Source organism: Vanessa atalanta, chromosome 16, assembly GCF_905147765.1.
Source record: "Vanessa atalanta chromosome 16, ilVanAtal1.2, whole genome shotgun sequence".
Taxonomy (NCBI): Eukaryota; Metazoa; Arthropoda; class Insecta; order Lepidoptera; family Nymphalidae; genus Vanessa; species Vanessa atalanta.
In genome coordinates, this window is record NC_061886.1 from 819,526 (window position 1) to 843,357 (window position 23,832).

General features: G+C 34.6%; 1 protein-coding gene across 2 annotated transcripts in view; it reads right to left on the minus strand.

Annotated features, from left to right (window-relative positions):
- Positions 1-223: 223 nt before the first annotated feature.
- LOC125069789 (stress-activated protein kinase JNK) overlaps positions 224-23,832 on the minus strand; it is a 104,010-nt gene continuing 80,401 nt past the window's right edge. The window contains exons 4-13 of one of the 2 annotated variants that reach the window (XM_047679364.1): positions 23,756-23,815; positions 9,192-9,308; positions 8,365-8,526; positions 7,058-7,192; positions 5,341-5,470; positions 5,000-5,197; positions 4,660-4,794; positions 4,070-4,199; positions 3,063-3,508; positions 224-2,810 (exon numbers count right to left, since the gene is read on the minus strand). In XM_047679364.1, the coding sequence (XP_047535320.1) occupies positions 3,063-3,508; positions 4,070-4,199; positions 4,660-4,794; positions 5,000-5,197; positions 5,341-5,470; positions 7,058-7,161 (1,143 nt within the window). In that variant the 5' untranslated portion in view covers positions 7,162-7,192; positions 8,365-8,526; positions 9,192-9,308; positions 23,756-23,815 and the 3' untranslated portion in view covers positions 224-2,810. The remainder of the gene's footprint in view (positions 2,811-3,062; positions 3,509-4,069; positions 4,200-4,659; positions 4,795-4,999; positions 5,198-5,340; positions 5,471-7,057; positions 7,193-8,364; positions 8,527-9,191; positions 9,309-23,755; positions 23,816-23,832) is intronic. The other variant, XM_047679363.1, reaches the window with a different exon arrangement.

The following is a 23,832-nucleotide window of genomic DNA, read 5'->3' on the forward strand; positions in this document are numbered from 1 at the left end:
CTACTACCAATAGTATTGCTTACAGAGAACTAGCGATACTATCGAGAGTATTGCTGACAGAGAGCTATCGATACTATCGATAGTACTATCGATATCCTGAATAGTTTTCGAGGTCAACTATCGATAGTTCAACTATCAATATCTATGGACGGTAGTGACCAATTATGATCGTTTCTTACTTATATCATAAAAATAAACAAGGTGATAAATCAAACAAACTATGTATAATAACCATTTTGATTTATTCAGTTAAAATATGAAATAACTTACGTGTACAGTAAAAATAAGTTGTTAAAGATAGTCATCCAAGTGTCAAACCAAGTACCGCTAGAAGCCGCTCGGCCTGCGTTCAACGTTGCTACTACCTTAACCCTTGTTTTAATACTAAATACATTCTAAAGATTACATTATTGTAATTTGCAATAGGTACATTAACATATAAATGGACAATTTGGACGTACAGTTGTGAATTATTTATTTACTATAGCGATAAACAGAATGTCCTATAGATAGCGCATGTTCTCTTCACTTTCGTTCCATTCAACTTATTTTACATGTTTATATTTACACATCCCTACTTACATTTAGATATTCTTTTAATTATTGTATACAATGATCTTCATAGACTTTCATATTGCTGATACCAAATATATATTTTTTTACTACTAATTGAACAATTGTTCATAGTATTATTATTGTTAGCTTTTTCGTCCGCTTCATAACATTCCTTCTTATGAAAGCGACTGCAATAGCTAACAATAATATAGAATTTATTTGTTTATATAATTTCATATACGATTTCAGCCGATAAAAGTGTGACAGAGATAACGATCATTATTTCATACATTAATATGTGTGGTAAATATAATTATCTCGTTCTGTCGTTAAACCACAAACATAATGCATGGAAGGCATTACCAGAGACATCGTTATCTTTTTCTTTTTTGTAACGGCTTTTGACATAAACTTTTCCCGCTCATTCAGTATAACAAAATGTCAATGTCACAATGACGTACGACATGGAACAAAAGTAAAGTAACATATCTCTATATGGAGCGGCAATTGAATCAAACGGTTTGCTTGTAACAGTAAATTAACCTATCTATTGAAACGTCCTTGATATGTTTCGTACAAGAAATAAGCGAATCGGCAATTTTTGCGCTCGAGGAGGGAAAATTGGAAATGTATTATTGCTTTCGATTTATAATATTATAAGTCGTATCTCAAACTTGATTTCGTTTATCGCATACTTAACAATATCTCAATACGACGTTGACATCGTAATGTCGGCGCTACACATTCGCGATTAGGTTTCGTACGAATCTTCGTCGAATGAGTGGCATTAGAGATAAAAATGCTCTTGTATTTTTTACATATAGTTTAGTATACGGTAAACTCTTCTTCACATACATCTCCGCCCAGCATTATTCTATAGCTAATAAATTGTGCTATTTGCTGAAACCACCCGATAAAGACTATCAACATTCTTTGTTTTCACTTATCATATAATTATATCACCTAGTGAGGTTTCAAACAATAACCTACGACGTACCTCACACGTTAAGCCATGTATAATTTCCGTTTCATAAAAACTGTATATATATCTAAATATACATTATAATAATGTCATATTCGGCTTCTAATTTCGATAGAAACATTTCACTACATTTTATAACTTTAAGAATAATATTTGGTTAACAAAAGCTGTCAACGTATCGGTGTGTCCTCGGCCTTAACGCGTGAGACCATCTATTACACTACTTAGGTAAAAATGTACTTATTCAACTACATCCGTACATTCGATACGATATCGTCAACAACGCAACTAGGTTTACAAACTACTTATGGAAAACTATGAACATCACAAAATCCCGAGTGACTATCTCATGTGTGTCTACGAAACAGATCGTGAAGTAATCGAATGACCTCGGAAGTCGGCACGCACGCAAACACAACGGCACTACCTCACTAACGAAACGGCGAGTACGCGAGTACGTAGCGAATACACAAAATGGCACTGCACTTTTAATTCGTTCTGATATTCATCGATATATTGGCAAAATGGGATCAGAAAATAGATTTTTCACGGCTCAGTAATTTGCAATATTTCATACTTACAGGTCAATAATAATAATATAGTAAAAAAAAAACGGATCGCGTGATTAAAAACAACATAACAAATATCAAGCTCAACTCTTTTATTTCTAATAAAATTAAATAAAGAATAAAATAAACTTGCAAACGGAAAAAACGCTTTCGTCACGCCGCCATCGATAATATATTACAAAAATATCCAAACGTATCAAATTCAGTCCGTATCGTGAAAAATCACCAATATTTTATTAGCAAATTGCGAAAGGCACTCCTTCATGCAAATCAACTCGGGGTATACGTTTAGCAAAATCTGTAATGTCACTAGTGGGTCGAAGATGGCGCCTCGTTATATTATTTCCTAATAAAATACACGATTTCACCCCGCGGCCAGTTCCTACTCACAATCGAATTCTCCGTCGAGCTCGAAACAAAGGAACGAGTAATATATATACGCAAACATAACTTACCCTATATATTATTTAGAAACAGGAAGAAACTACAATTAATAGACAAGATAACAGTTCCCGAGCGAACCGAGCGAGTCGACTTACATCGTTACTGGAGCGAGACCTCGCGGGCCCCGACGTCGTTATTGCACATTAAACCGCAATAAATATATACATCAGTTTATTTATTAACAGATTGATTGGAATCGATCACAGCCCGTCCGCGCCCAGACTCTCGGCTCACGTCTCGGCGGTCAGCTCCACTGGCACCTGCGGACATTGAGGGGCGTTAAGCCACGGAACATGTTAGATGAGCCCAAGGGCGGGGGGGCACGCACCTACGTGGTGAGCGCGGGCTGCCCGTGGTCGGGCGGCGGCGCGGCGAGCCTGTGGGGAGGGGGCCTCAGGGGGCACGCACCTATGTGGTGAGCGCGGGCTGCGCGTGGTCGGGCGGCGGCGCGGCGTGCGCGGCGGGCGGCGGCGCGGCGTGCCTGTGGGGAGGGGGCCTCAGGGGGCACGCACCTATGTGGTGAGCGCGGGCTGCGCGTGGTCGGGCGGCGGCGCGGCGTGCGCGGCGGGCGGCGGCGCGGCGTACTCCACCACCTCCTGGTAGATGAGCTGCTTCCACTGCTCCACCGTGTGCTCGCGCTCGTCCACCGAGTGGTCGTAGGACGCGGGCGCCGGCGCGTTGACCTCGCCCTCGTCGTACCACACGTTGATGTAGGGGTGCAGCAGCGCCTCGTCCACCGAGATGCGGCGCTCGGGGTCGATGACCAGCATGCGCGACAGCAGGTCCCGCGCCTGCGACGCCTTGAGGCGGTTGTGCTCGCTGGAGTCGGAGGGGAACAGGATGTCGGGGAACAGGCGCTCGAAGCTGTAGCCGGCGTAGCGCGGCCGGTTCTCCACGTAGTTGCGCACGGTGGGCTGCAGGCGCGCCATGAAGGCGGCCGACGGCGTGCCCAGTTGCTCTGCGGACGGCGAGGCTCGCATCAGAGAGGTCCGCTTGGCGACACTCCGGTCGGTGGGTGGTCGAACCCCACGTTCGACCCCACGTTTTATTACAATTGTATACAATGTCTCGTCGTCAATCGTTTCGTTTAATAAATTTAGTTGAAATCTGTTTCTACTGATACTTGCGGAGAGGTTTCCGACATTAGTTATTCTCGACACTTAAGGTGCGCCAGTTGTACTAGATAATTAATTACATAATTATGTAAAAGCTATTTTAAACTTTGTTTGACAATAAATATGTCAAAAATAAGTTCTTTAAAATGAACAAAGTATCATGTTATTACGAAATGCCATGTGAGTCTTTTAAACATTAAAATTTTAATTAAGTTGTATCAGCATCAGCAGCATCTCATAGAGACATTTTTATCATTTGGTTATTACGTGCTATACAAGTATTGCTGAACTATCCAATTAGCCCAAAAATGGCCAATTAAATTTATTTTTCCATTATTAGACCTATTACTTATGTTTGGTAGATTGGTTACTTGGTTTATGATAATCTCGAGTATGCCAGTTACCTATAATTTTGTTCCACTGGTCGATGTGGTCGGTCCCCGGGAAGAGCACTCCACCGCGAATCATCTCCCCCATGATGCAGCCGACCGACCATATGTCCACGTTCTCCGTGTAGCCCATACCGAGGATTACCTGACACGATTGAATGCAAAACTCATTGTACATACGGATTTTATTCCAGATTGAAATTACTTACTAGTTCCTAGAATAACATTAATTTCAAATTTTATAGGTAACAACACTTCCTCGTTATTAGAGACAATGTTGCCATTGTATCATGTATCATATTATAAATCAGCAGATTTAAAATTACTATAATATTTTTCTAATGGTCTGTACTGATTATCTTATTTTTGGCTAAGGGCACTAATCCATAATATGATTTTAATCAGTAAAAAATATGCTATAACTTTTTCTGCTGAGTTTCTTAACTGATCTTCTCAGCAGAATATTTGTTCCAAGCCTTTACTTTAAATTTTAAACTTCTAAAATGATTCAAAAGTGCCTGTAGAAGTCTACTTGAACAATGAACATATTTATGATGATATAATGTACTTAAAGCTATAAGATAAAATAACGCTTAAAAGCTCACCTCAGGCGCACGATAATATCTGGTGACGACGTATGGAGTCATCATGAAGGTAGTGCCAGCGGTACGCGCCAGACCGAAGTCGAGGATCTTAAGCGTGCAGTCGCTTTTTACCACTATGTTGGACGGCTTCAGGTCCTGCAGCAATGTATTTTACATTTATTAATTATTTTATATACATTTACATAAAGAAGAAAAAGAACTTATCAAATAATTTAGGCCGTTTTTAAGCAAAATTATAATAATAATAACTTAAAAATGAATATTTAAAAAAATCTTATCATTTTTTATTTCTCTTTAAAACTTTTCGTTTTAAAAATACTGTTTGGAATAAAAATCTTACCCGATGTATAATTCCAGCAAGATGAAGATGCTTGATGCCACACAGCATTTGATAGAGCAAGTAGCTCATACGCTCGTGATCCAAATCCATTTGAATCACTTGGCATAAATTGGCATCCATCAGCTCCATCACCAAATATACGTCCTGAAACTCCTCAAGGCTCTTCTGTGGCGTGAACGCATTTAAGAGACCGATTATCTGAAAATATTTCATTGGTTGTGATATAACTTACTAAAAACCACGAATCGAAATTCACGAGAGATCTCGAGGAAATAAATTTAGGATGATATCGTGAGTTTTGAGAAAACTACGATAGGAGTTAGATTGCTTGTGAAACTTACATTTTTATGATTGACAAGTTTCATAAGTTTGAATTCGCGGTAGGCGCGTTTCGCGTGCGTCACGTTCTGGAAAGGCCGGGATAGCTTCTTGATCGCGACATTCTGCTGTGTCACCGTGTCATACGCGGCGCTGGAAGACGGATCACTTTCTCATTACCTCAGTACATTTTCAGCGAATTTAAGAAATTATTCGCGTTCTTTAAACACCTTAGGTTAAGTTATAATAATACGTATATAAAATAAAACCAGAAGAAAACCATAAAATAGACATATTTAATTATAATTATAAATGCCAAACGATAAAAAATAAATAGATATAATAACATAAATTTAAAAAGCCATGCTAAAGAAATATATTTTAATAAAGTAACAACATAAAAAATACGTAAATTCCTTATTGTTGAGACATGTGCCCGATCGCATATATGTATATTTTTGCTATTGTCACGTGGACCGATGAGCTTCTTTTTTAATATTTGTGTGGGCACAGGTTAATCATACATCAGCAAATTTTTCTTAGATTATTTTTATTCATTTAAATGAAACAAGTTTATTTTAAAACTTTTTGAATTATATAATATATTATACTATATTGAGGACAAGCGGTTGTTATATAAATGTTGTATTTTCTTAAATGTAACATTTTAATAAAAATACATAAATTGGAATTAAAATACGCTTGATAAAGGATCCAGAATTTTGTAGTTTAAAAAAAATATGGAACTAGTTCAATTTAACTATGTTATGACTTTTTCTATAGTACTTTTAGAAGTAAACTCATGCATTTGTTATTGGGTTTTGCAGTTAAATGACTTTGTGTTGAACAATTCGAATTCAATAAAATTTAAAGGAGGAAAAGGGTAAAATTGTTATTAGATACCATAAGGCTAGCTGAAAATGATGGTAAATATGCATCTGTTAGTCAGAAAGACATGTTATATGAATAATAGTAGATTGATGATATTGTAACGTTAATACCTTTCTGTCTTCTTCTAAAAAAATCATAATAGACATGATGAAGTCAAACTAAGCAAAGATTTGTTCAGCTCGTCCTAATCGATATAAGTATGAATGGAATATGAAGTCGATCATTTATGAAATAACTTTGTAAATAGAAGATTTGGAAGTCAAACATAACACGTTTAAAATTGGACATCCCTTTTTATCTCAGACCAAAAGTACCAGATAGACGGAACTCGTAGAACTTTTGAATTACCAATCATCTTGAACACCATATCTTAAAAATTACCGAAAATTAATCTTTCGATCGATCGAATCGAATCTTTTTTTTAAATTTATATTTCATAAAATAGGTATACGCGGCTAACCTTGTAAATACACGTCTGCCACGCACACTAACAGCTTAATTTGGCTTAACTAGTTTGTTCTACGTGCGCTGTTATTCTTTTGATCTGAGGATAAAGTTTATGGATAAACGCGAATTCAATACCTCAATGTCCCAAGTCTATAAGCAATGATAATAATGAGTGATTTTTTCTTTTGTTTCGAATATAATTTTGGTTTAGACAATTTGCAAGACTGATCCAAACAAGAACTCTTAAAATACGAGAAGAGAGAAATCTCGATCACCAATGGCAACCTTAAATGAAACCTCGAAGACGTTGCGACGAATATTAAGAAAAATTAGTTTTCACAACCAAAGCGGGGTATGAGTGGAAACATTGAAGCACAAGCGTTTTCCAACTGCGTCGCTTACCACACCATGCCCTGCGCGCCCGCGCCTCGACGCACGAGCTCTGTGTACCGCGTCGGTATCGTGAACACCGTGTCACCGAGTGTGACAGAGTAATACTGAACCATTTCTACTCAGCTAACGTTATAACTGGATCAGCTATAAAGAGAAATATACTTTATATGGACAGCCGGTGGGCTGAGTTTCGGTATGTTTCTGAACGACACTTTCTGTCATTAAATATTTGTGTACCTAAGATATTTTTTGTGTATTATCTTTGTAAGAGGAGACAGATTTATCGTGTAAACGAAATTACAGATTCGAAACATTCATTAATATGGCATGCCTTCATAAGTAGGAGAAATTAGAAGAGTTTTGATAATCACAAAGGTTTAATCAAGTCCAAAAATTTGTTGAGTTTCATTTGGAATTGTTTGCGTAACGGAAGGGAAGGAGAACATTGATCAATGATCGAATGGATTCTATATGAGATTTCAAGAACAGTGCAAATACGTGCATGCAGAGAAATGATGGCGTGCGGAATTCATGTGCATTACAGTGACATATGTATATCTATCAAGTATAAGCTGAGAAAAGTAAGAAATAATTTCGACAAAACACGAATACGTACATAAAAAATAAAAAAATATCACTATAGAAACATAAAATTAAATCAAAGACAAAATAAATAGTTCTATAACATACACTCAGATCTTTTACATAAATGACGTAATATATGTATTTTGTAAATTAACTAAGATCTTCTTTCTGAAAAGCTGAAAACAATGCACAAGAGAAATATTATTGCAAGTAGTTGTACTTATAAATTCCCAGATCATGCGATGATATTCATATTCTGATGTGTCTGTATGTACACGTCATACACGTCATGCATGTATTCTACAATATTTTGTCATATCTTAAATTTTACAAAAATCCCAAAAAGATGTTATACAATTGAAAATCAATTTTGGCAGCAAGAAAACTATATCTAGAGATAAACTATTTTCGTACAAGACGTTCCTCCCCACCCGATACCCTTTTTCCTCATCATAACCGTAATCTATATGCCTACGTCCATATCCATGTTCCAGGCTATATCATTGGCAAATTTCATTACGATCACTTCAGTGGTTTAAATCGTGATCAAGTTACAAACATGGGTTACCTTTACATTTACGATATTAATAAAAGTATATGTAGATTATTTTAAATCTTAAAATCTCATCAGTAGTTTTTTCGAAACAAAATTGTCTAAATAGGACACAACATTTATTTAAGAAGTTTTAGAGCCACTGTATAATAAAGCTAAGGAATTGTAATTAACTCACCATACTATGCCCTGTGCTCCGGAACCGATAGGCTTAAGGTTCTGGTAACGTTTGAGGATCGTGAAGCGCGTGTCGCCGACCTCGACCGTGTAGAAGTGTGGGTGGCGCGGCGGGGCCGACATGGCGGTAGCTGGCGCCGCGTGGGGCATGGACCACCCCTAGCTGTTGAAGACAGCGAAATTATGTTGTTTGAAGAAAAAGAAGAAGCAATAAAACGTAATAAAGTAAAAAAAAAACTCTTGTAGAATTTAATAACGCTTTTAATATAAAAAAATGGTCTCGTTCAAATTTTCGTTATTCGTTCACCTGAATTTTATTTTTAACGTAGGCTTATTTTCATTTCTTTTATTATTGTAGCAACTATTTCTACGATTAATTTTTAGTTTCTAACAGAATTAACAGCCTCAGCCAGCAAATAAAATGCAAGTGAAATGTCTTTCCGCTGGCCTAATATGAAACTTTTTGAAGGATAAATTTCGTACTCTAGCAATGCTTTCAGGCAAGAAATATATAAGCTAGGCCTCAAATATGCCTTCTACTATTTTTGAAAGTTTGTGTGTCTATTTGATATAATATATCTATGATCATTATTGTATAACGATTTAAGTTTATTAAAGAAAAAAAATATATAAATATTAATATAAATGAATTTTTATAACAGGAAATTTGTATCTGTACAAATAGAAATGGAATGATAGAGCAAGTAATTAAGTAAGTCACACAATGCCTAGATTCTAATAAGATCTTAACCCAACCCAACCTACAATTCTCTTTTACGTGACGCCGCTTGGTTTTAAACTAATAACATTATACAATATTTGAAGTACCTTACTTTTAATAAATGGTCCGTAGAGAAGGAGCGCCGGTCTCCATAAAGCGTGCCACGTAAGTCGGTCTTGCTGTCACACGGTACGGCAGTTGAGACACTTCGCTGAGATTATTATCTGTAAATAAATAATTAAAACGGAAAAATTAATATATTTAAATTTATAAGATATTTTATTTTTCAAAGTAATGAGAACGCTCGGGTTCACATACGCGAATTACAATAGAGTTACATAATTATATGAATTTTAATAAAATTCCATTTTAATATTTTAAAATCTTTTAATCAGTAGTAGTTTATTCGAGGAGATCTTTAGAGATCCTTGTTGCTGAATGTTTCAATATGACTCGAGACGTTAACGCGGCCTCGAATAACGAAATGCACGAGAAAGACGTCAGAAAATATGATTAGAGCATTAAAAATATGATTTCGCAACTCATTTCGGTTTGTGATGAAATTGCTAATTTGCATCTTCAAGTGGCAATCTGACGTCGCCGGGAACTCGCGCTGATAAAATGCGATACAATTATAACATATATTTATTTATATTAAAATCATGTTTGATTATTATAAAAAAAAAATCAAAATCAAAATATACTTTATTCAAGTAGGCTTTTACAAGCACTTTTGAATCATCATTTAACAAACTATTTAAAGTAACGCTACCATCGGTTCGGAATGTAGATTCTACCGAAAAGAACCGGCAAGAGTCACAGTAGATACTCTTTTTCAACATCTAAAAATACTGCCATGTTAGTTAAATACAATTATATATACATATCACATAAATAATGTTAATAATTTTCATAATTCGAGTAGATGAAATTTGTGGTGCTTTTTTGCATGCACTTGGTGGCAGGGCGTTTTGCAAGCCTGCATATGTGCGGGTGCGGTACAACACAGTTAATAGATATTCCTGCCATATAGTTATAATTGGTATTATTGCTTTTCGGTTTGTGAGCCGGTGTAACTATAAGAACATAACGCCTATTTCCGATGTTGGTGGCGCATGGGCGATGTAATGTATGGTTAAAATTTCTTATTACAGCGCCAACGTATTTGAGCAGTGATGAGCACATACCATCAGGTGGTCCATTTGTGCTTCCATGTGAAAAAAAAATTCTTATAAATATTTTTCTAAATTTAAACCTAAAATCATGCCTAATTCAAGATATAAATGAATTTTTTTATAGACATTGAATGGTTCATATTCAGTCGATGTGCCGTGTTCATATCGTCAATAGCGTGGACTGTAACAGCTGGGTCGCATTAACATACAAACTCACGCCAGACCGATTTGCATTTAACAGTACGTTGGCTCAAGTTCGGTTTAACTTCAGTTATATTGCAGGCTAGATTTAGAAGACTATCTTGAATGTGTAAATTATATACACGGTCGGGAATCTGTAGGTCTTGTTTTACTCTATGCTAGGCCAGAAATGGAAATAGGCTAAAAATGGTTGGTGACCATTTTTACCAACCGTTTATTGGAGTAGTGATACGCCTACATATGTTACAAAAATAACATAAGCTTTTATTATATCTATCCGAGTTTATACGTCAGAAGCAGTTCTTTTCAAACTAAATCTCCTGAGTAATGGCTCACCCGTTTCTTTTGATGACGAAGAAAATGTATCTTACAATGATAACAATGCCTTTGAAACGAGTAATATCTCTCTGTAGTTTCTCAAGTAATTCGTAAAATGAATATCTATTCTAGCTATTGTCTATGGCTACGAGTAGGTGAGTTTAGGACAGTTGATAAGGCGCGATTCACAACTATCTATCGAAAAAAAAGGTTAGAAAGTGTTCAGAAAAGATTTATCTGTCATTTAATCTACAGTCTCAAATTAGCTAAAAACCTCAAAGCTATGAAGAGAAGCTATCGTTTTTCCAACTACCTTCGCTTCAAAACCGTGGACGCGTACTAGACCACTCATTTATATTCAAATTAGTCAATGGGGTCAATATAATCATCTGTTGTCTAAAATAATGTTTCGTGCTCCTACAAGATGCAAATCAAATCAAAATATACTTTATTCAAGTAGGCTTTTACAAGCACTTTTGAATCGTCATTTAACAAACTATTTAAAGTAAATCTACCACCGGTTCGGAATGTAGATGATATACCGAGAAGAACCGGCAAGACACTCAGTAGTTACTCTTTTTCAACATCTAAAAATACAGTCATGTTAGTTAAATACAATTATATATGTATGTTATGTCTTCTGACTGGAAGTCAACAAGCATGTCTCCACGCATGCTTCAGAGCATCTACTTCAGAGCACATCTTTTATCGAAATATTTGCTCATTCACGTTATGGTCATCCATCCCCAACGAATAGATTAATTACTACCTACAATAGTATATGTAAAATTGCAAATTCCTTACCTTATAAATAATAAGGACAAAAATAATTCAACGGTTCATCCGGACATTGACATTTTTAATGACAATAAACGTAATTTTAATAAAAAAGCAATAGTGTATTATATTGTACATAAATAATAATTTAAAGCCTATACTAATATATTAACTCTTAATATTTATCCTGGTTTTAAAGTTTGAACATTTAATAATAATTCAAATCTTATATTTCCATGATGACATTTTACAAATTCTAACAATGTATTTAAATTCACAATCGTTTATTTTATTATTATTATTTTTAATTTTATAATGTTTTATTTTAACAATTAACTTTTTATAATTATCGTTTTTACAATGTTCACTTTTATGTCATTTTCCAAGTAATTTTAGAACAACTGTAAAAAAGTAGGTAATTACCAAATTAGTTATGATGACTCTTGGTTTATTGTGTATTTTTGTTGTACTACTTGTTGGTGCTGTCAAATAAATAAATAAACGAAAGAAATAAACATGAATATATATTATATATGATATTAATATTTAACCATTTGGTTTAGTGGATAACCTATAAATGAGCAGAATCCGTATTCCTAGAAGCAAAGGCCGGGTTGGACCTGTTGATATTTAGGTGGAAATAAATAAACGATTACTTTGAAAATGCAACGAACGTATATTGTTAGCACAAAGGTTACAAGCTTACGTGTAAATCACCGATTAAGACAGAGGAAAAAAAAAAGTGGTCAACTTATAATAAATAAGGTTACGTTCTTATATGCCGACAGGGCCAGTAAAAGGTAATCGGGGTTTTCTGTCATTAAATTCTCAGTAACAGTCCGGAGTTTGAAAGTTGGCACCATTTATACTTCCCTGTCTTGGAAAGCACACCGCGCACACACAAAAAGACTACAGTCTTTTCAAATAAAAACCATGAAGGCTACTTTTAAACATTTTGCCATCAAATGCACTCATAATTTGTCTGTATTTAAATTTTAATACTTTTTACATTCGCTTCACGCAAGAAACATTTAATATGAAGTTCTTTAGAGCCCCTGTTTGTTGAACTTCAAAAGGGAGGATTATATATAACGAGGTATTCACTTGATTTGCGTTTGAAATGGAGTTGTAAGACAATATTAATCGTTACAGTGGCAGTAATATTTTCGTGAAGGACTGTTTGGTTTTTTTATTCAAATCTGTGTTTACCTCTTTTGAACACTTACTTTAGGCGGTAGGGCTATGTGCAGGGCCGTCTGGGTGGGTATAACTTAAAAAGAGAACTCAATTATTCTATCACCAAATTTACCTACGAAGTAGACGAATTTGGAGGTTTACTTTACAAAAATACCATTTAGTAGTTTTTTAAACGGTCCAGACATATAATATGTATGATATATACATATGTACAACGCACTGGACGTGGCGTTCCGAACGATCGCTGTGTTCGACTGAAATGAACTGCAGACTGTTCACCTGACATTAGTGTGGTTTTGCCATTAATTCAGTGTAGGGTGATTAATAATTCGAAAATCCGTATTAAAGTATGAATCTGGATTTAAACAAAAATTATCCAGTCAAGTAAGTAAAATTACTCGTTGTATAAGTGGTAAAAGACTACAACACTGTTAAAATACGTTTAACGAAAAGCGAGTCATGATATTTCCGGCGCTTACGACATATTGGTCGTAATAAAACTTTAACCTTATAAGCGATCTTGCGCTCTTTTAATAGTTTGATTAGATGACAATGAAGATTTATCGCTGCAGCGAACTTAAATTCTAACTCTAACCAGTAAATAAACAAATTATTTAGATAAACATTTTTCTCCATCGTATATACTGTCAATGGTAATGTACTTCAAATTAGTATTCAATGTAAAATTAGTATTCAATATAAACAGTTCTCTAAAGGGTAAGAAGGTGTACGTTCATCTCGTGTTAAATTTTGTAGTGCATTTGAGTCGCCTTTGACACGTCATATGTGAAACTAACATGAAGTAGCCTTAAGCGTCACTTGTTTATTAAAAGAGGTTTTATGTAAGAAATTATTTTTATGTGAATTTTCGAGAATTAAAAAAGTAAAAATATTGTGCAACTTGTATTATTACCTATATTTTTTACAATGAAACTCTTGACACTGATGTTAATATCATTATATGATGTTAACATTGTTAAATTAAAAAAAAAAAATATCGGTCAAGAGTTTTATTGAAAAAATGCCTTTTCATACAGCCAATTAAAATAAAAAAAAAATATCTTCTCCGAGTGCACCTCGTTCCGTTTATGTGTCAAGCGCCGTCAACTCGAGCTCAGAGGTAGATAATATTATGAAAATTGTATGAGAGAAAATTAAAAACATATATTTAGATTAAAACCGACGAGGAATAATATGTACGACGTGGGTGGACATCAATATAAAACACTAAAGAGAAACTACTTATAAAACACAGTTGCTTTGAGTGGTAGTGACAATTTACTTAAACTAACATTGCGATCTGACTGGTCAGATCTGTTTGATTAAATAAATAATATTAGTGTGAAACGGTTTCTATTGTGTGGTAGATTTTCATGAAACATATACAACTTTTTGAGTAACTACAACGGTTTAAACTTGTAACTCTCGTTTACTTTAGGAGACGCTAAAGCAAATTATGGTTGAATGTGATTCAAGCCGCTGATTGGCGTCGTTTGGTAGAAAGGCTAGGCTCTTAATTGAATGGTTTATTAAGTTTTTTTTGTGGTAACGGTATGCGGATGAGCAAATGGGCCACCTGATGGTAAGTGGTCACCACCGCCCAAAGACAATGGCGCTGTAAGAAATATTAACCATTCCTTACATCACCAATGCGCCACCAACCTTGGGAACTAAGTTACACTGGCTCACTTACCCTTCAAACCGGAACACAACCATACTGAGTACTACTGCTTGGCGGTAGAATATCTGATAAATGGGTGGTACCTACCCAGACGGGTTTGCACAAAGCCCTATCACCAAGTAGGTTTTTCTAAGTATCATTATAATGTAATTACAATCAGTCTGTCTCAAAGTTTACAGTATTCATTAATAACGCCTCGGGAAATGAATAACAAATGCAATTAATTGTAAACTTTAACTAGATTAAGGTTTCCCAGTTGCGATGTTGGATGAAAATTAATATTTACGGGTACTTTGACTTTCTTGGAACAGGAATGAGGACTTGCAAAAGTCATCGATGTTTAGAGCGCAGGCAAAGTTTGTCAGTGAACAGTGTTGATGTTCACTCCACCGAGTGGCTCAATGGATGGAACACGTACGGCGTAAGTAGTAGCGTCTTCGATCTTGGACTTTAGGGCACACAACATTAGCCCCTATTGGAAAGTAAAAAAAGACCAAGAGCCAGTCGAATTCGTGCACAGTTAAAAAAGTCCTCATTGACTTGCATGTTAATTTTTGTTGGACTTTATAAAATATAAATATACTGTGAAGATTTTGGGGCTCTCGTAAGAATACGCGAGGGCCTTGCCTCAGGCCCAGTTAGCCCATTATGGTAAAGACGGCACTGATCTTAATCTAATAATCGTTTTTACTGGAATCTTTGGTTGGCGATAAAGCCACCGCACTTTGGTGATGCAAATGTCCGTAGGCGATGGTAGTGACTTTCAAACAGGTGAGCCTCCTGCTCGATTGCCACCTATGCCATATGCCTGCGTATCTCTGTGTGTGACTCACATAGTTATTTTTTTCTTTTTTATTGTAGTAACTACATAATTCCCTTCACTACATGTCACAGAGTAAATGTTAAATGAAAGTGTTTAAAACTGATACGTTTAATAATAATTTTACTCTACCTACGTTATAACTACAGTTTCGCGCTGCCATTTTCGCACACACGTGTAATTTGTATCATACGAATACGAGCACTCGTTCACACACCTAGACGACACATAAAAACGTCAATCTTGCGTTGTCAATATTCGAATGCAATTTACAGCGTGACGTGACGTACGCTGTACGACACATATAGAATGGTTTGGATTTTACCTAGCGAATATACTCTATTATGAATTTACATTATCAATACATAAACACAACTATTATATATATAAGAATAGTTTCATGGTCTATTATGTACTAAAGTCATTTAATTATTGATAAGTATTCATACATTACATACACTAGAGAAATCGCGTGCTTGCGAACACAAGAGAATCAGAGTTGTTTGTTTTTTATAATTATAATAATCAGCGTTATAATTATGAGCTTTTCTATTTGACTCTATAGGTACACTAGGTTCAATTGGATGGATTTTAGTCGTAGTTGACCCCGGTTGTTCGTTACATTATTGAAATAAATTTAGTTGCCACCACACATAAGATATTTGTATAATTTGTAGATAACGACGTCAATAAAACAAGATGTTTACTACATATATAAATATATATATTTCACGTATATTTATGAGATGAAATCCCTAATCGTGATTGCACCCAATAATTCAACGCTGACGTTTATTCTCGCGTCGAATCGAATCCCAAAAAATATTATTTTTCATTGCCCTCACAGCTACGGTTTGAAATAGGATTTTTAGATTCAGACTCAGCCCCTTATGATTATTTACGACCGTCCTGTCCCATTGACGGGAAAGGGTCTGATGGTGGATTCCGACCAATTTTGTACTAACTTAAAATTGAGAATCTTGCCTTATTACTATTTTCTAATCGACAATATTATTTAGAAAAAGGCAAACAAGTACTAAATGTTTTTTTTTTAAATGAGATGAATATATCGTTTTAAGTACGTCATACAATTTACTTTTTAAGCGACTTCAAAAAAAGGTGAACTATTTGCTTTTACGAATAATTCAACAAATACAATAAACATCTTTATTACGTTACTTACAAGTCAATCTTTAAATATATGTTAATAAAAAAAAACAAAGGAGGTTTTATACCGGAATACTATATAAACTATTAAGTATATAATAAAGGAAAGTATAATCTTGAATTTATCATTCAGACAAAACTTTCTGAATGATATTCTCATTGGCATAAACTTATATATCTCTAACATATTGTATTGTTAACTTTAAAGGTTAAAACTAGAAGCTGAGTTTCAAAGCGGTCATAAAACACAAACTTTGTCGTCGGATACGTTTCTGCATTTTATTAATAAAAGGACTTATATAATTATATTGACAATGTTAACGTTTAAGTATAGTGTAGTTCTTATGTCTTTTTAGGTATAATTAAGTCATCTTTGTTGCCATTCGTTAATGTGTTTTGACAAGTAGCGGAATCTGCAACGAACTTAGCTTATGAATGGTTGGATGGTTAGTTAACTACCTTTTTAAAAAGAATTTCGTTAAAGTTGGACACATGCCTGTTTCCTCACGATGTTTTCTTTCCGCCATTCACAAAATGAACTATAAATTAAGTACCCAAGCAAAAATCTGTGCCTGCCTCGAACCCGTAATCAGTGGTTAAGATGTACGCGAATCATCTTATACGAATCTATTTCTATATAAATGTGAATTAATGTGTCGTTGATTGTAATCTATACATTTCAAAATTCGTCGTCGTTAGTCCAAAAGTCAAACACTATTAATTTGAGTCAACAAAGTAAGTATAGTTGAGGATTTATGAAGTATCAGGACGTGGGTGAAGGTTTCCGGATTATTAATATCAATGTACAATAGGTGTCACGTGAGTTGGGATTTAGAGGTATTGAAACGTACTCTGGGTATTAGTATTTAGGGGTATTGTAGTGTCGGAAAGAAGTTAGTAGATATGTACATACAAGATAGAGATAGCTATAGTACATTACTAAGATTGTATAGACTTTATAAGTATTTATTATTTTAATTTCATTACTAAGAGGTGATTACTAAGAGGTGATACTTACACAGAATTTACTAAATTTCCCTCAAACAATTTTAATAGAGAAAACTATAAATAAATCTGTACAAGTTATACATTGATTCTGTAACTACATTTATTGTTACATCTTCACGCTTAAATTGCTAAATCGATTTAGATGAAATTTTATATGGAGATAGTTTGAGTCCCGGGGCAGGACTGGGTTACTTTTTTAATTCACTCCTCTGGGAAGGGATGAAATGGCGAGTGACGGTTTGTGTGCTGTAAGTAAAGGTTTATAAATGTCGCGCGGGTAAGGGCAGGTTCAGCTAATTTACAATATAAATTAAAATGTTTGAGGTATATCAATAACGTAATATTATATCATAAAATGTTTAAATTTTATGTTTTAAAAATAACCTTAGTCTAATAATACCAAGATCGTGTAGGCAGGGCAATTACTTATCCAATCTGCCCCTAGGGCGAGGCGTCGACGGAATCTTGATACACAGAATCAATACGAATGAGTTTATCTATTTTACTTTTAAACGCGTTATTTGTCACGGATCATTCGCCTGTACAACTTTATTTAATGAATAATATGAGGTTTTTCATATACAAGAAAACCTTCGACGATCGTTGTCAGCCTATATTTAACATCGAAACTTTTTCCATAAAACCTTACCTTTGAAACCTTTTCCAAAAATATCTCCTCGTTTAGCGTAAGCGTTATTTATTTGAATAAAAATTAATTTAATTTTGTTGTCGATTATAAATCACAATCACACAGATTAATTTTAACATCTATAAGCACTTTTGATAGATTGTATTATAAGTATTTATTTAAAATAATATAAGTATGTAATGGGTTATTTAGTTAGGGGGGTACAACCTACCTTCGTGTAGGAATACTAGTAGGGTCAGTGGTCAATTGTCATGTCCTTACTCTGTATGATGATTTATCTAGCTCTCGGCTTTGAAGAAAAACATCGTAAGGGAACGTGTACGTGCCAGTTGGAAATCTTTTATGTACCACCAATCCTTGGTATCAATCCTTATTAGAGCAGAGTGATGGGATAAAGTTTTTTTTTTTCAAATAGAGAGGAGACCTAAGCACAGCATTGGCACTTTTATAATCAGGTCTTAGTCTTTTTTTTCTTTACTTTCTTGTTATAACAAAAGTAATCTTATTTTTAAACTATGTTATGAGTGGGTACCTACGAAGATGGGCTTGCACAAAGCCTTACTATTAAGTCTACTAAACAAGAGGCTCGTGCCGACTCCGTTCTATTTTTTTTGTTAAATATAACCTGGATTCCGATCCACCTATCATTCCCAGTCCAAAAAAACAAAAAAAATCCGTTTAATGACACATACACACACGCGTACAGAAGATTATATCTTTAAAGATACTAAATAAATGTACAAGTACTAGGAGTGCATATAAGCGGAGATATAGAATCATTTATTCGCGCCCCGCCGGCTATCATCGCGGGTTACGCGCGGGGCGATCTTTGAATGCTAATTCTGCAATCGATACGTTTAGCTTGTCGACTCGTTACTTCGCCCTCCTCTATTATATTAGTACTCGCCTTTTAGTCAACTTTATTCAGAGGAATAAAATAGCCGTTTTCACAAATATTCTATACAAAATAAATAATTAAATATATAACCATTTACTAGATAGTAAATATTTAAACACGATTGGCTTATTATATAGCGACGAAACTCGAATAACCAATACCATCTTGTTAATACACCCAAATCTAGGACAGAGCATTCAATGAAAACATACTAGTTTGACGTATTACGACGACACTGCGAACGCTGTAATGAAGTAATCGATACCATACAGCACGTACATGTTGCAACGGATATTAAGTTTACGCTACCAACGATAAGCTTTGATATCAATTTACAGGATCGTAGGTTCGAATTCAGTTATGCACTTACGGTTATTTATTTATCTGTAAATTCGATTAAATTTCATATGAAGGAAGCCTGAACCCCGAGGATCCTATTTTGATATACAAACATACATACATGTCCACCACCGACTAACCCCTAAAATGTAAGCGAATACGCAGGTGACATCTAGCAATATACGATAGTATAGTGATGTCCTTGTTGAAAGTTTCTACCTTTGCTATAGGATAATTTAAAAAAAAAAAACAATGTTTCAAGGCTAGTTCTCATATTAAATTATAGATTATATTAAAGACGGGCTTTCCCCGTTCCAACTCCACCCATCAATTTGTACATAAATCTTTCGTGGGGAGAGAACAAAACGTTCTAACTAGCGCTGAGCTGAACGAAAACCGTGAGTAAACAATGGGGCTGGTGTGTTTAAATGGTGTTTAGGGTGCGGTTGCCAGCCAATATTCTTTTCAAGCATAAACGAGGGTATTTTTGGATTTAACTTTGAACTTCTGGTATGTGGTTTGCGGGCGATTGGTTTCGCATTTCATCACAATATGACTGACGTGCAATTTAAAAGTTTGTAATCTAAAAGATTTTCTGAGATTTAATTCAAGATTTTTTATTTATAATAGAATAAAACTTATTGGTTTGTCCTTTTTTGGGAAAAATGCACAGAAGAAATGAGGTTACGGTTAGATACTAGTCTAGAAATTAATGAAATTTGGTATGAAACTTGAATCGCAAGGACATCGGCTACTTTTTTATATCTAAACGACGACTGCACGACTGCACTCCGTCCTCCTCCCCTCACACGTGGGCGAAGGCTAGTACGAAATATTTTTTAATTTCTTACATTTTTTTAAATTACTACCGTAGATATATATTTAAAATTAAAACATTTTTTTTATAATAACAGCTTTTTCAAGAGAAAAAATAATATTTACATGTTCAAATTCCACTCGAATAACCTCATGCGCTGCAGCCTCTCAGAGAATGATTCGAAAGCAAATATAAATTTTCAGCAAACATATCTGCAGCTTCGTTCAAAACCCCTTGGGAACTATCACATAATCCTCCAGCGCTCTAATACTGATTACTTTCTTTTCTAAGAACATATACGTTTTTTATTTACTTTTTCTTAAATATAGAAGGAGGTTAATTGTTTCTAGTGTTTAAATCTATAAAATTTGTTATATATTACTAGAGTTCCCGTCGCAGGTTAAAGTATTTATATTAATTTAGTAAAAATAATATATACAGTCTAAATAAATATGAACGCTGATTATTAAATCAAATTATAAGCTATATTATGGAAGTCAACCAATCAGTTTTGGTTCTCTAATTGGGGGATGATGACAGAATTCCTTACGATACTTTTCATCAAGAGATGATCAGTACGTGAAGCTTTTAATTAGGAAATAACAGGTAATGTACGAACAATATGTTTAAAACGTTGTGGGTGAAGCGTCAAATATACAGCGATTGGCAGGTACAATGTCTAGCGAATAAAGATAGATAAGAATCAAAGAAGCAGCCAGCCAGAGGATTTGATAAATCGCTCCACCGCCCACGAAGATCCGACCGTATATCTTGATGCGCCTATTTTTGTCACGGAGGAAAATTATAACAAAAAATATCTTGACGGCCGTCGGTCCTAAGCAAAGCTTTATTTTATTTTTGATTGATGTATTTTTTATAAAATATAAGCAAACTTATATGGACTAGTTTCTATCAGCGGCTTCACTTGCGTTTAAATTGAGGGGCTAGGGATCTAGGGATCTAGGGCTGATCCTGACCAGACGTCGGTACCAAAGTGCCCAGGTACCCAATATTATTTTCTGTATACCTTACAACGTGTATGAAACATTTCATATTAATTCGTTGAGAACGTTAAGACGTTAAAGCGTAACAGACATACAAACCCTTTTACGCAATTATAATATAAGGATAAGTTAAATTCACCTCAACGTCTCAGCCAACAGCACAATATTACAAACCGAACTTACATGCAGATTTCCTTTCAGAAACTTTAATTACGAGCTTCCATTTAACTTAACGTATTTGTATGTTTGTAAATCTTGCAATTGAATTTACAACCAGTTCAGAAATCATTCGATTCAAGTTTGTACAAAATTTTGGTGCTGGCTATCAATAGATAGGTATAATCTATATATATAATGTTTTTTTTCTTTGTACCTCTATCACGTGAAAACCATTGAGACTAAGACCTATCGACGCGGAATCGTCCGTAGTTGCTTATTGACTATTAATCTTTGAATTCCCTTTTTCTTTTTTATATATACATAATAGCGGCCGGTTCTGGCTTCGCTCGGGTGCAATGCTGATACTTAATATATATCATATAATTATACATCCTTATTGAGGGCTATCTCTAAGAGATAGACATATACCATCGTGGACTTTTTTTAGACCTTTTTACGGTGTACAATAATGTATTACATTATTTTGATCTATCTCATAGGGTTCGGCCAACGTTTACAATGTAATGTATGTAATGTCGTAAATAGATTACGACATCACATTAGAAACCTCTAAAATTATCAGTATTTTCTTCGACTTCAACCACTCTATCTATTAAAAAACCGCATCAAAATCAGTTGCTTATTATTACAGATCTAAGCATATATAAGAAGGGAAGGAACAGACAGTGGGAAGAGACTTTGTTTTATATTATGTACCACGATGATACCAGAAAACCCGATAACAATTTATCGGATCGACTCGAGGGTTAAACCCATAACCTTAGGATCTGCGCACTTATAAGCTGGATAGACCAAAGAGGCACTCAGGGTATTAAAATAATATATACAACTCGAATAGGCTACATCATAGTGAGGTTAGAATAGTATAGAATTGAAACAATGTTATGTTAACCGTTGCCATTAGGAATCCTTTATTTATAACCACATATTCTCGGTATAACGATGCATTTCCAGTGGTCGAACAAGAAATATTATACATATTTTAGAGCCACGTCACAATGGCGGGCGTGGGTGATGTCTCATATATTTTAATATCAAGCCAAGCAAGTACGTAGCGTGTCCATATGATGTGGACTTAACGGTTTTTTTTGTTGTCTTGAAAGATTCGATGCAAACATATATTTGAAGAAAATAAACAACTTAAGAGAATTAATATAATTAAGTTTACAGTAAAAGTAAAGAGATAATGCAATGATGGAAATAGAAACGATTACTACGAGAAGCTGTAACTGTGGGTCTACGCATACCGTAGCGCTGCTACGAATGTGTACGAGCTACGTTCGGTATTTGTTTGAAAATTCTAGTAATGTTTCTCTTTGTGAGAATAAATTTGAAAAATGTAATATTTTAGAAAACAAAATCCTACCATCACTATTTGCCCTACCATCTACCATCGGTACATATCAAGAATGTTTACCATTGTGTAAAACTTCAAAAAGTACCATTATGAAAACAGATCAAAGTTTTATATACTACTTTTATTTAGATACTTATATAAAATTATATTGTAATAATATTCTCACCTAGAATGTGATTAGAAATATTTTAGGCTATTGTGACGTAATCCTCCTTTATACATATATATATTATATGTACGTCCTATACTTGCAAACACTTTGACCTTTTCAAGAACACGTCCGCATGCGGAACGAAATGAGATATTCATTCCGTTGCGAGGCTTGTTCTGAATTAGACATGTCTGTCTTGTCCTCCGGACTCTAAAAATAGCAAATGCTGAATGTCTCTGATTATGGTATTTCTTTTAAGAATGCAAAAATTGTTTTGCTTTTATCACATAGTATATTTAGAGGGTCTGTACGTTTATCTATCAAGATCTTTACTGAGTAAGAAAATTTGAACTGTTTCATTCTGAGCACGTTTAGCCGTGGATATGCCTGAAATATTTTCAGCTTTGTGTTACAGTATATGCCTCGGAAAGCACGAAGGCTGTGGTCCATGTATCGAATATATTTTTGAGTGTGTCTGATGACTACTTACTTTGTGAAATATTTTTTTAATAAATATATACATATATATTAAGGCGAAGTTATCCTACTTCAAATAGAAATACATTTACTTTGTTTTTATCATACAGAAACTCTAGAAAAGTCAAACATAAACCCAAAGATTAAAAAATGCAAAAATTACGAAAAAAAAATCTTATTAAAGTTATCTATTAAAAAAAAATTAAAAACTTGAAATCTGTTTTTCCTTTCTAACGTATAAATCATAACGTGACTGACGTGACGTGGACGTTATGAAGGCAATACAAATATTAATATCGAACGCCATTTATTTCCATGTAAATGAACGACATTCAGTTGATATGACTAAATTATACCAAAATCTAAAGACACACATATTACCATAGAAAAAACATCAACAAACAGATAAATCCCTCGACACCCCAGGAAGAAATCAAATATAATTTACGACTCACCATAAATTAAACGCATCCATTTTGCGACATGAAATCTCGTTTACAATGGGAGCGCGACATCTGTAACAATAAATGGT